This window comes from Miniopterus natalensis, chromosome 7 (genome assembly GCF_054644295.1).
Source record: "Miniopterus natalensis isolate mMinNat1 chromosome 7, mMinNat1.hap1, whole genome shotgun sequence".
Classification (NCBI taxonomy): Eukaryota; Metazoa; Chordata; class Mammalia; order Chiroptera; family Miniopteridae; genus Miniopterus; species Miniopterus natalensis.
The window spans coordinates 83421988-83436056 of NC_142087.1; the positions used below are offsets into that span (position 1 = coordinate 83421988).

Below are 14069 nucleotides of genomic sequence, written 5' to 3' on the forward strand. Positions count from 1 at the left end.
CAGAGAGAGCACGGCGCCCTGCGGGAGAGGTGGGCGCGGCCGCGCGTGGACGGCGCCCTGCGGGAGAGGTGGGCGCGGCCCGGCGTGGACGGCGCCCTGCGGGAGAGGTGGGCGCGGCCGCGCGTGGACGGCGCCCTGCGGGAGAGGTGGGCGCGGCCGCGCGTGGACGGCGCCCTGCGGGAGAGGTGGGCGCGGCCGCGCGTGGACGGCGCCCTGCGGGAGAGGTGGGGGCCGCCTGAGAGGTGGGACCAGTGCAGAACCCGCAGGCGCCTGTCTGCGGGAAGGCCTGGCTTCAATGCGCTTTATAAGAAAGTAGGTCTGTTTAGAAAAGAGGCTGGAAAGTGGGGGGAGGTACAAGTTCCGAGAGCCGAGTGGGGCTGCGCCAGGCCTCACGGGTGACGGGCCGTGCCCAGGAGCCCCGCAGGGCCTGGCCCACCCTCGGCAGGAGCGGGCGGCGCGGGGGGTCGGCGCCTGGGACGACCTTGGCCCTTTCTCCCGAGGACGCCAGCGCCGAGGAGCTCCGGGGCCCCGCGGGGGCGGCGGGGGCAGGCAACCGGCAGGCAGGCCTGTCAAGGGCACCCTCTTCTAACCCATAGGAACGGCAGCTGGTTTTATTTTAAAAATAAATAAGTAAAAACAAAGGTGGCGACTTCTCCCCTGGGGCAGGACTTCAAGGACAGCACCAGGTCCCACGTACCCACTCAGCCCCGCCGGGTCCCCAACGCTCCCAGCAGGGGGGCTAGTGCTCGGGTGCGCCCTCTGGGGGCACTGGAGCTTACATGAGGACTCATGGGGTATTCCACCTGGAAAGAATAGATGTGACCCAATAAAAAAACTTGGTAAAAGCCATTTTGCTCAGTCTGTGGGAAAAGAGGGAAAACACACAATCTCTCTATGGCACCCTTGAGTCCTTGCAGGGATCGGGGGTGAGGAGGGGGCTGTGCCCAAGAGAGTCAGGGAGAGGGGGAATGTCTGGATAGCAGGGCGTCAGCACACCCTTGACCAGGAAGAGGACAGCCCGTCGTCCTGCAGCCAGGACGGTGGTGCTGGCCAACAGGCCGTGCACCAAGCGGAGCCTTTGCTTTTCACTAGGAACAAAGAGGAGACCAGGCTGTGAGCACGTCTGAAAAGACAGCCAGAGGACCTGGCAACGCGCTACAGGAGAGACGACTGCATGGTTTGTCAAGTGAGAAAAATAATGCCATCAAAATGACTGCGACTGTGACTACTTAAAAAGTTTGGTTACCCATTCGGGCGGCGTGAGCAGCGCGGCAGGCAGGCAGGACCCCGCCTCCAGTGTGAGCAGCAGCGCAGGCAGGTGCCTGGGGCAGGGCAGCAGGCGTGGCCTGGGGGCCACGGGGTGGGGGGAGCCAGGGACAAGGCCACCCCAGGCTCCCCAAGGAAGTGCACGCAGAACAAAGATGGACCTCGGACGGACTCCTGACGGACTCGACCCATCCCCCCTCCACCAGAAGTTAGCACCTGGAGCCCTCAACCCCGGGGGCTCTTGAAGCTGTTTCGTGTTGAGCACCAAAGCCCAGGGGCAGCAGGGGCGGGGCCTTCTGTGCACTGGACCTAGTCTGCAGGTGGCCCCAGGGATGCGGAGCCTCAAAGGCAAAGGGCTACAGGCAGTGACCCGGCTGCTGAAAAGGGGCTGCGGAGGGGACGGGGTCTGGAGCCTTGGGTGCCATGTGGTGAGTGCCGACCTCCAGCCCTCGGGCCTGTGGCCTCGGGGCGACTCCACACCCGAGCAGTGCTGACGCTGACCTGGCCGCTGCGCCATCATGAGCCCAAGGCCAGGCCGGCCACATAGGCCCCCTTAACGCTCTCCCCACAGGCACCTGCCGGGGATCCTCTGTTTGTCCCTGAAGACGGGAACCCTCCCTACACCCCACAAACTTCATGTTTGGTCTCAGAGCCCCCGCTGCTGGGGCCACACCTGCTCCTGAGACCACAGGGCCAGCTTCTCTGTGTATGTCTGGGGGGTGGGAGCAGAATAAAGGGGGGCCTGGAGGAGGAGCTGCGAGGGGTCAGACGCCCCGTCCGGGCAAGGGAGACCCCTAAGCACACACCCAGGTGGAGGGGGTGGCACTGCCACCACCCAGCCCCCGGCACAGGGGCCTAGGAGATCCAGGCAAAGTCCTTGCCAGGCCCCCCTGGCGGGCTGCGGGGCCCCTGTGGCGAGTCCGCATCGTCCTTGTCGTCCCCCAGCAGCGTGTCCTCGTGGGCCAGGCCCACGTCGTCCTCCTCGCCCAGCTCCTCCTCACCCTCCCCTTGAGGGTCGTCCGGGTCCTCCAGGTAGGGCCCGTCGCCGGGGAAGAGCTCAGGAGAGCCCTCGGCCCCACCGCCATCAAGCGGCTCCGCCGCCCCGCGGCCCGCGCAGTCAGCACACACGCCGTGGCGCCGGGAGCCGTGCTTGATGCCCACGCTGGCGGCCGACATGAACACCCGGCTGCACAGCTTGCACACATACTTCTTGTCCTTGCTGTGCACCTGCAGGACAGGGCGGTCAGTGAGTGGGAGCCAATGGTGTCCTGTTGGAAGAGGGTTTGCGAGGCTGTCCTTCCCTACTCACTAACACCGCAAGGCCGATGGGTCACTGTCCCGGGCACTCTTCACTTCCCACCCCGCTGGACCCCCAGCCGTCCTCCTGCCACGTCCGTCCACAAAACCCCAGCCCGGCCGGAGTAGCTCGGCGGTTGAGTGTCCACCTATGAACCAGGAGACCACAGGTTTGATTCCTGGTCAGGGCACCTGCCCGGGTTTCGGGCTCGAACCCCAGCAGGGGGCGAGCAGGAGGCAGCCGATCGATGACTCTCATCATTGATGTTTCTCTCTCCTTCTCCCTTCCTCTCGATGAAGTTAATAAAAACACATTTAAAAAACAAAAAACACACCCAAACCGTGAAGACCTACCATGCTAATGTGTGAGGTCGGGAGCAGGACCTGGGGTGGGGTGTCTGCAAGGAAAACTGGGCAAGACTCTTGGTGCCAGGCACTCTGCTATAGGCTCTGGTTCTAGCAATGGGATTCCCAGGCCCCTTCTGGGTCTTCTTGAATGTTGGCACATTCTGAATCCAGGGTTTCCTCAATCCTCTCCCAAAAACTCAAGGCTTGATCTCAGAGAAACTGTCCGGGGAGCAGGCACAGCTGGGCAGGACAGTGGGCAGTTGGGGCAGGGACACCAGCTGCAGGGAGCTCGGGGCTGCACCAGGACACAGGAGCAACAAGGGCATTCGGGCCAGGACCAGATGGCCAGCACTCGTCCATATGGACTATTGGAAGGAAGGGGGAGGAGGGGATGTGGGCACCATGGTAACCATGGCTCCGCTCCTGAGATGCCTGCTGGGCAGGGACTCAACCACCTCCTTAAGGTCGGGGACCCTGGAGAAATTAAAGGGGAAGATACAGGTCCCCTCCTCAGAGGAAAACAAGCCCTCACCCTTCAAGTCTATTTTCGGGGATTTGGGGCCCTCCCTGAAGCCCAACCATGAACCCAGAATAAAATTCCAAGGTAAACGGACAACTCAGACCCTGACCCTCCAACAGGATCCATATTTACTGAACCGAGAATGTGGTTTTGCTAAAGAAAAGACATAGCTGCCCTGCCCGGCTGGGTGGCTCAGTGGTTGAGCATCAACCCATGAACCAAGAGGTCACCAGTTCGATTCCCAAGGGCTCATACCTGGGTTGCAGGTTAGATCCCAGGCCTTGGTTGGGGTGCGTGCAGGAGGCAACCAATCAATGTGTCTCTCACATCGATGTGTCTTTCTCTCCCCCTCCCTCCCACTTTCTAAAAATCAATGGAAAAAATATCCTCAGGTGAAGATTAACAAAAAAAAACAACCAACCAAACAAACAAAAGCATTGTGAATGTTCCCTTTGAAACCAGGGCACCGAGCTTAAAAATGCCTCTAGTCGTGACCAGTTACTTGTAACAGGCGTAGGAATTCCTATTAAATATCGAGCCACCTTGAGCCACAGATGTCCCTTCAATCAACTCTACATGCTCGGCTTTAACAGCTCCTCAAGGTTGCTCATGAGTTAGTTTCCTTTGACTCACATGATATGTGTTCAGAGGTCACCGTCTCATTCTTTTTCTACCAAAATGTATGAGCTTTCATTCAATCAAGATCATTAATTTTGATGTTCACCCTTCAAGTCTGGGTTCATGGTTGGGCTTTAGGGAGGGCCCCAAATCCCCAGGGTTTCATTGTAAATGATTTTTCCAGCTTCTCACATAACTCTGCAGAAATTCTTGTATTATAACCTGTGTCAGTGTGTCCAAGGAGGGGCTCGGATTCCACAGGCACCTCCCGGTCAGTTCCTCAGTCGAGCCACACGGCCTACCTAGTTTATCTCACCACTCAAAGTCCCCTCACCCTGCCTTTTTTGGGAAATCTGCTTCCATTTCAAGGATAACCTTTTCATGTCCTGGCCAAGCAAACCTACCATTCAACATTTGCCACCTGGCAACTGGGAGCCAGGCTCCCACACAAGCAGGTAATGGACACGTTACAAGGGCGCGGGGAGCAAGGGCTCGGGTCCCACAAAACTTCCAGGCAGGGAAGTGATGGTGTGAGGGGACCCTGTGGGCCAAGCAGGGGTCGCATGGGGGAGGAAGCCTTGCTGAGGCGGGCTGGAGCCCAAGGACCCCGAAGGGAAACTGAGGGTGTGATGTGGGCCCTGCCTCTGCACCAGGCCTGGTGGTGGAGCCAGGTGGAGGGGGTGGCATTAAGTGGACCCCACTTCAGGGCTTCCTGTGCCCATGCAGACCACCCTTCTCCACCCTACCCGCAACCCCGAGAGGGCCCGAGCCTGCCCCACCCCACTCACCAGCGTGTGCCGCTTCATGTGCTCCCGCCGCGTAAACTTCTTTCCGCAGATCTCACAGGGGTAGGGCCGCTCGCCCGTGTGGGAGCGCATGTGGCGCTTGAGGATGCACTGGTGCATGGCAGAGAAGCTGCAGTATGGGCACCTGAACTTCTTCCTGATGACGGTGAACTCGTTGACTGAAAGACAGCGCACAGTGTCTCACCAGCAGCCCCTGAGCTGATCCACACAGACTCCCCACCCAAGGTTCGGCTCCCACCTGGCACAGGTGTCCCAGGTGCCAGATGGCCGGGATGAAGGCCAGAAGTAACCACATCCACTTCTCAGACACAGCTGACACCTTACATGTCAGCGTCTAAAATACAGTGATGTACAGATACACAATCGTAGCAGAAACACAGGATCCACACAGGGAAGCCAGAGGACAGCCCTGAGCCCGCAGCTCTGCTCCCAGCCATGGCCCACAGTGCCCAGGGACCGGCAGCCAGCTGCCCTGTCCACCTCCACAGGCTTGGGGCTCCGCACTGTGAATGCCCAGAGGGAAGGTGCTGCCCCGTAACACCAGTGAGGTGCCTAGTGGACAAAGCTGAGCGAGAGGTGGGTCTGCCCCAAACGCACAGTAAGAGAAGTGGGCAGCCTATGCCTCGGGGCGAGGCTCATCCCCATTTTAATTTTCCACACCGCAAGAAACCACGCCATGGGCGCCCAAGGGTAACCCTGGGGCCGACTGCACACCAGGATGCAGCCCTGCCCTCGGAGGTGTCTCATTCCACATTTCATCAGGTGGTCTCTTGGTGGCAGTTGGGGGTTTGGGGTCCCAGGTGTTAGCCCCACTGCACTAGGCCCCAGTGGGCACTGGGGCCGCCCAGACACCACAGTCACCCCTTCTTGAGCTCATAGATAGTCCTCCTCATACTCCAGAAACCCAAAGGCCTCCTGGGTTTCTCTGGGACAGCTGAGAGCAGCCCAAGTCCCACTGTTACATTTTCTCCTGTGTGAGAAGCCTGGTGGTGGACATCTGTCCTCCAGCACCTAGATGGAGCTTCCTGGGCCCTCAGCATCAGCACCCAGAGGACAGACCAACGGTCAAGAACACAGGATGCAGCTAAAGGTGACTGCTGGAATGAACACCACAGGATGGGGGACAGCTAATCAGGGCAGGGTGGCCTCCCACTGTACCCTCAGACCCTTTGCAAACATCCATGCATAGCAGGCCCTGGTCACAGTCACAACTGCCCCTGGAGGTGCCAAAAGGAAGGCAGACATGAGGACAAACACCACAGAGTCACAGCCCAGGAGAGCAGGGAGGGGTGGGAGCTGAGGTGACCCAAAGCCCTGGGCCCTTCCAGCAGGTTGGAAGACTGACCAGATCATTTCCATGAGCTCCACATACCGCCCCTGGGTCATCCATCACTTCAGAGAGGCAGGGACTCCCTCACCATCATCTCCTGGAAGTGTGCCCCACGGCCCTTAGCTCCATTCTGCTGCTTGGACCCTAACCATGGCCATGTTGCTGTGGAAATGGTGCCAACTGGACAGTGCAGAGCCTCAACCCTGAGCACAGTAGCCCCTGGACATGCATTGCGGAACTGGTTCTCACTCAGCAGCACATTTCTGAAACATGCCTGCTTAAATGCGGGGGAAATCTGAATGCTACATTCTAATATGCTTCTTAAAGAATCATCTATTTTCTCCCAAGAGCTCTCAAAGGGTGTCTAAATAATGGAGCAACCAGATTCACAGGTTTTCCAGCACATGACAGTGAGCGTCTGCAAGGTCTTCCAGAGGCCCCGACCATGCACACACCCGGGAGCTCTCTGCTCTGGGGTCTCCCACACACAATAGTCAGTGCACACCAGAGACACACCTCACAGGATGACCATGTTGTGTCAAGACCCATCTGGTAGGGTAGGCACTAGCATGACTCCACCGTCCTGCCTCACCTTCAAGCTCTTGCTGTCATGTATTACACTCCTATTTGTGTTAAAAACCCCAAGGAAACTAAAAATTGCTCTAAACATCAGGACTGTTTCTGTTGGTCACACAGTTACTCCCGATGTCACTGTTGCTCCCTTCAGTCTGTGCTTCTGTCTGGAGCACATTCCTTTGGCCTCAGGCTGTGGTTGGTGCTTCTTGTCAGCTGGCCATGAGTTCACTCACTTCTGTTTGTGTAATATCTTCATACAGCCTTGATTTCTGAAGGGCATTTTTGCTGGGTATAGAATTCTACGTTGGCAATTTTTTTGCAGCCTTTCAGTGATGGCATTCATAGTCTTGAGCTTCTGTAGTTTCTGTTGAAAAGTCAGCCATCAGTCTGCTCCTCTGAAAGAAATGTCTTTATTCTTTGACTGCTTTTAAAATTTTTCTTTTTGTCTTTGGTTTTCAATAACTTAACTATAATGTGCCCAGATATTTTTTTGTTGTTGCTATTGTTTTATTTTGGTCTTCGTTCTGCTTTGGGTTTACAAAGCTTTTGAAAGTGTGGATTCATGTCTTTTATCAGTTTTGGAAAATTCTCAACTACTGTCTCTTTGGATTCTGCTTCTGCTCCATTTTCTCTCCTCTGTGCTCTGAAACTTCAGTTACACATACATTAAACATTCTTGCTGTGCTCCATGCTTCTCTTGCTCTTTTTCTCACTCTTTGCTTTTCCTCTGAGCTCCAGTGTGGATATTTTCCATTGCTCTGTCTTCCAGTTCACTCACCCTATCTCATTTTGCTTCCAGACTGCTATTGAACTATTCAAGGAATTCTTAATTTCAGACATTGTATTTTCAGTTCCAGAATATTGACTTCACTCTTTTTTATTGATTCCAATCCTCTTGAGACTCTCCATCTTTTAATCTATTTTGTTCACCATTTCCTTGAGTGTGTTGGTAATGGATATCTTCAAGTCCCTGTCTGATAACTACAATATCTGTCTGCATTTCCTGGTGGGTTTTAGTCATGTGGTTCTGTTATTTAGCATACATTGCCACTTTCTTGGCTCAAAACACTGCTCCTCTCAGCTCAGTCTGTTTCCTGCTCCAACGTTTGGGAAATATGCCTGAGAGTAAGAGCACAGTTTGTCCCTTACAACCGCCACCCTTCAAGTCCCACCTGTGCTGGTGGCTTTGCAAGTGTACATGTGTGTATGGGGTGGGGTTCTGCCTGGTGGGTAAGCCCAATACAAGCTAGTCACAGTTGAAGCTGGAGGTTCAAATAGTTTTCTTTAAAATAAATTAATGAGTTTTCTTTGGCACCTGAGTTATGTGAAACTGCCAAACTGGCAGTGATCAAACTGAATTCTTTATTTTAAATGCAGCGGAAATTAGTAAATTAACATCCCCAAGTGTGTAGTGGAGTCTTCTTCATCCCCCCCCAACACGACGTGTACCAAGTGTGTGAGGCCATCCCTCCACATTTTGTGACAAAGGTAAATATGCTGAGAAGCCCAACATGAATGTAAACTCGAAGCAAGTCTGTGGCAGCGAGTTGGTCTAAAGGAAGGATTAACCTTTCATTACTGAAATTCTGTGTTGAATAAAGCAGCCCTGGCCGATGTGGCTCAGTGGTTAGAGTGTCAGCCCTTGCAATGAAGGGTTTTGGGTTCCATTCCCCGTCAAGGGCACATACCTGGGTTTGTCTTCCACCCTGGTGGGGAGACGACCAGTCAATGTGTCTCTCTCCCCCCCCACACTCTCTCTGAAAAGCAATGGAAAAAAATATTCTCAGGTGAGCATCAACCAAAAGAAAGGAAGAGAGAGCAGTGTGACATTCTGATAATTTTTTAAAAAACAAGTTTTGAAATCAACCTGAGTACCAATATTTCAAGGAGAAATTCAACAAAAATAAGAGATGAAAATCCCAAATGAACCTACTGAAAATTCCACATGTTGGATGACCATACAGTTTTGAGGAAAATAATGTTAGATATCAGGACAAAATCAAACAGCTATTTATTCTAAAAATGTTTCTTATATCCCTCATTATTTCACCATCCAGCACAGACCTATTGCTTTTAGGTACAATGGAAACCTGTCTGAAATTTTTTAATTGCTTAAAAAATTTAACGAAAGCCCTTTAGCCCAACAGCACAGGCAGACCCTCCACAATTCAGGTCTCCTTGTGGCCCCATCCACACACCATCTGCCTGGGAGAAAGTTTCCCAAGAGACCAAATAACTGCAGCAGCAGGGTTCACGTCCCACGCAGTTAACACAGAGCTGATAACCAGGGCAGCCTCAGAGTCAGACGTCCACACAGGTCCCTCCTGCCACAGCGACCTAATGGCGCAAAGACCCATCACGACAAGAGAAAAGAGAAGGCGGTAACTAGAAATGACCTTCAACGGCAAACGGGCACTTACATACACCAGGCCTTTCGAAAAGGTGAGGCGCAGGGACTGGCCCGTCTTTTAGCTCCTGGGAACACCACTCCGGTCAGTTGCCTTAGCAACAACATCCTAAGCCTCTCTGAAAACCCAGCTTTTCTCTGTCATCAGAACTCGTCTATTGATGGCAAAGACGGCAGCAGCTACCTGGCCGTGCTGCTCAGTGGTCAGAGCAGCCGAAAGTGGTTGGCCCGTGCGCCAAAAGGTTGCGGGTGTAACTCCCAGTCAAGGGCACACACCTGGGTCGCAGTTTTGATCCCCGGCCCCCGTCAGGGCACGTGTGGGAGGCAACAAATCCATGTTTCTCTCTCCCCTCCCCCATCCCTTCACTCTCTCTGAAAAGCAATGGAAAAAATATCCTCAAGTGAGGGTTAAAAACCAAAGATGGTAGCGTCTGGGGCAGGCAGGGGCACGGGCCTGCAGATGGACCACGCCCGAGCACGGTCACCGCAGGGCTGGGCGGGCGCGGACGGGGAGAGAGCTGCCTCTCAGGCTGATGGGGTTGACATCTTGCCCAGAAGCCCACCCTTCCCTGCTGGAATTCTCCAGAGCCCGGCATGGGGTCGCCTGCTGCTTTCCTCTGTCCTGGGTCCTGGAGCCCACCATGCCCACAGCCACCTGCCCTGCACGGTGAGCAGACATGAGAACAAATGTACATGAGGGGGCAACGGCAAACACGGGGCGCTCTGTCTAAAAAGCAGCAGTCTGGGTGCCTCTCTGTCAATGGTTGTGTCCTTTGGCCTGGGACAGATAGACCTGAACACACACATTGAGGCGTGGCGCTGGACTCTGTCCTCAGATCTTTCTAGAAAGTAATGGGGTCAGAGCTATATGGCTCCTCTCCCTGTGGAGGGCGGCATGCTTCCCTGCCCCTCTGCCCCTTCTCTGCCCGACAAGTCACATGATCCAGTCACCTGGAGGCTGGTGGTGCACCTGCCCCACCTGCCCACCAGATGGCGCTGAAAGGTCTCCACCTGGCTGCCTTCGGAGGATTGGAAGAGTGACCGCTTTAAAGGCACAAAGGGACGTCTAGTCCCAAGTCCCAGCCGCTGCAACCAGCCAGTGGCCACCGGGACCTGCACCCCAGGCCTGGCTGCAGCAGAGGGCGTGTGAACATCTGCACAAAGGCACCCGGTTTCCACGGGGCGTTTTCCTCACGGGTCCTGTGCTAATTTGGGGGTAAAGCTGTAAGGGCCCCAGGACTCTGGGCGAGTCCAGCCAAGCCTGTGGGAGCAGCACTGGCCACCAAGTATGCAGGAAGGACCCCGGGGGCCCGCACAGGCTGGCGGGCCCTCGGAAACCCACCCAGGCGCCGGCTGCAGCCAAGTCCAGAGGAGGCCTCACCGCTCAGCCCGGGGCTCCAGGTCTCGAGAGGTGTCGACCTACAACGAGAGACAGACCAGTTACAAGCTGTCAGGACGCTATGAAATCAAGAAGCCTCTTGGAGCAGATCCATTTTGTCACCCCTTACTCACAGGGTCCCCATCCATGCACCACAAAGAGGACCTATCACGTCTGAGGCTACAATTAATTCTCAATGAACGGACGCCCAGAAGAAAACTCCGCATCAACAGAACACCAACACGTCCACCCAAACCGTCCTGTCAGAAAGAACCGTGGAGAGATAGCAGTCAACTAATTCCAAAATCCAAAATGCTCTTCTTACAGATTTATTTTCCCTCAGGGAGACAAAGGAACCTAACAGACCATTCTTTAAAATATATTTTTATTGATTTTTTTTTTAGAGAGAGAGAAAGGGAAAGGGGGGAAGAGATAAACATCGATGAGATAGAAACATGGATCGGCTGCCTCCTGCATGCCCCTTAGAGGGGATCCGTCCCACAACCCAGCCATGTGCCCCGACCGGGGATTGAACCAGCGACCTCTTGGTGCATGGGCAATGCCCAACCAACTGAGCCACACTAGCCAGGGCAACAGACCCTTCTTTATACGAGAAACAGGAAAGATCTATCTGAGGTCCTGGCCTCAGGTCAGAAGCACCCAGTTCCACCAGCCGCTTGGCCTGAGGACCTGGTACCCTTAACCTGCTGCTTCCTAAGTTGATGCCTTTCTATTGGGGGGAAAAATTCCTCAGAGAAGTATTTTCATTTAAGTATAAAAGCCAATCGAACTTCATATAGCATGTTACTGTCAGTGTAAAACAATTGTTATTGCAAAAGCGACTAACTTAGTCAACCTGAGATGGGTTTTCACTGTCACCTGACTGTGGGGAGAGCTCGGCACACGCCTGGGCACGTGAGCACACAGATAGGACACTGTGCAGAGTGGGACCTGTGCCAGACAGGTTATGGGGCTGGGAGGTCACCTGGGCAGGGGGCTGGCTGTCCTGTGCTGAGCAGAGGGGGAGGGGTGGCTCTGTTACCACGTCCCCATGTGACTTGGGCTGGTGCCAGGTCCTGGGAACACAGGAAACCAGTCTCAGCCACGGGAACTAGCAGCGGCTGGTGGGTTCGAAGAGTTCCAGAAGCACCGCCCTTGCCCTTCCCATGTGAGCAGAGAGTCACGTGTCACGCAGCCTGGGTCTCGCTGCAGGTGGGCATTTGGGTGCTTTTCTCAGCTCCCCCCCTGCACAAGTGGGTGCCAGGGGTCTCCGTGAGTGACTTGTCCAGGGTGGGGGTCTCTCTCCCAGAGTGTTGTCTCCCAGAAAGTTGTGACGTGTCTTGAGGACACGGAGTACGTGCCCTGCGGCCTTGAGAAACGGTCTGAGACACGTGTCATGGTGTCAAGCTGGCTCTTTCTCTGAGTAGGCTCACAGCAAATGCCCTTTCACAAGAAATTGTCTAAAATTCCAGTGTCTATCAGAGTCCGGTATAAGCCCATGGTCCCTTTTTTAAACACTGAAGAAACAGTGCACAAGCCTGGACCTAAACCATCAGCTGCAGTGCTCCCAGCAGGGCGACCAGCAGCGTCAGGAAGGTCCAGGCCGAGTGTCACCTGCCATCACCCTGGGCTCTGCGAGGCTCCCTCCCCGTGAAGAGCTCAGGGAACTGCGCACACTTGTTGGAGGAGGCTGTCAGCAGTGGGTCGCCTGAGGGGCTGGGACAACTCGAGTCCCACACGGCACCCAGGCTCCTGCACCACTGTGGCTGGTTTACCTGCAGTGTGTTCCTGGAAAATCAGCCAGGGACCAGTGTTCTTACAGCACTTTTAAGGGCCCACGGAGGTGAGACACAGGTTGGGGTCTCACCCAATCACGGCGCACTCAAATACAACTCCCCAAATAGGGACGTGTTTGAGCCACGAATGATGCTTTTCACATTTCTATTCAGTGAACAGTAATGATTAACTGGTAGGACATTAGCTGCTGCTGAAAATGTAATAAAAGTGAGAGCCAAGTTCACCTGAGTCAAAATGAGAACTAGAAAAGTCCTCTGATGAGAATCAGTTAGACCGGGAAGGTCCAGCAATGAAACCATTTTCAGACCTCTGAAAATAAGGGTACTTTCCTGGAAGGTTCCAGAACCAGCCATGAAGGACCTCTGAGCACCAGCTACAGAGTTAGTGGTCCCCTCAAACATCTGCCACAACTCTCCCTTTCTTTTGCAAAACTGCCCTGACCAGACCACTTCCATGCACCACAGTGCCCCCCAGGGGTCCAGGCATCTTGGGGACAGGCCTGGGACCCCCCACAGTGCACCCTGCGGGGAAGTGCTGTCCACCCCATCCACGAGCAGTAAGGAGCAGGGCGGGCGAGGCCTCTGCTGTAACCGGTCCTTCTTTCTGCAAATGTGTACTCAAGTCCCTTCTGAGCACACAGCATCCTGGGCTCCCCAGGGCTGAGGTCTGGAAGACACAGGACGAGAGTTCGCCCCAGGCGCCCCAGACTCTGCCATGCCCACGCATCGCAGCCCCAGCCCCCACCAAGTCTCGGAGCCCATCCCTCACCACACCTTCAATGGATCTGCCACTGACCGCCGGTCCAGAGACAGGTCTGGGGCTCCTTCACTGTGTGTTTGGGGAAACCGATGTCTGTTTCAGCGTAGGCCAGGAACAGGCAGCTTTTAATCAGGGTGCCAGGAAGCTGTGTTAACTGACCCAGTCCCAGCAGTGTCCGTGGCCTCACTGCCGGCCGAATGCCCGAGCCCGTGTGCACACAGGTGTCGGGTCCACCACGGCCCAGTCACCAGCTTACAGCCCGGCTGCGAACTCTGCCAACTTCTCACCCCTATTTACAGAAAATGATGGGCAGATTCTCACACGAAAAGGGGTAAATTTAGACTATCAAAAGCAAGGAGGTTAAAACATAATAGGAATAAGAAAATATCGAACCCCACCCGCTGACTTCATCTGGAATTAGTCACAGGTGCACAGGCACAGGAGGCGATGGGCTCCTGCCCGGCTCGCAGCTCCTCTGAGCTGCGGGGACAGGAGCTGAGCGGGCCGGCGCCCCTGCTCCACCGACAGTGAGCACACGCGAGGGAGGGACACCGAAGAGAAAACTCCGCCCAGAAGGGCTCCGTCCCGGGGCCCACCCACTCTGTGGCCTCACTCGGGTGAGACCTGCTGTGAGGGGGCATCTGGGGACTCTGCTTCGGGGGGGCAGATACCACCCGGGACAGCCACAGCTGCCTGGCTCCAGATCCCAAGTCAGGCCCGCGCGCCGGTCACCTGCTTGACAGGAGGGCGTGCAATCGACACTGGGGGCTATTGGACCCCTTGGCCCCGTTCCCAGCAGAGATACAGCAAAGGCCATGCCGAGGGCGAAGGCTGCCGGGCGCGGAGAAGGCAGAAAAAAGCAACAAATCACCCCTCAGGCGTCATCCTCGGTGACTAGGACAGATCAGCCACGTGGGGGCGGCACAGGCTGGTGTGACCGTCCTGGAGCCTGTGACGAGAAAGAGACA

At 55.4% G+C, this 14069-nt stretch overlaps 1 protein-coding gene across 2 annotated transcripts in view; it reads right to left on the reverse strand.

The window, feature by feature from the left end:
* Window positions 1-1297: 1297 nt before the first annotated feature.
* The window catches only part of ZBTB46 (zinc finger and BTB domain containing 46), a 43096-nt gene continuing 30324 nt past the window's right edge, over window positions 1298-14069 (reverse strand). The window contains exons 4-5 of one of the 2 annotated variants that reach the window (XM_087818653.1): window positions 4837-5012; window positions 1298-2493 (exon numbers count right to left, since the gene is read on the reverse strand). In XM_087818653.1, the coding sequence (XP_087674779.1) occupies window positions 2122-2493; window positions 4837-5012 (548 nt within the window). In that variant the 3' untranslated portion in view covers window positions 1298-2121. The remainder of the gene's footprint in view (window positions 2494-4836; window positions 5013-14069) is intronic. The other variant, XM_087818654.1, reaches the window with a different exon arrangement.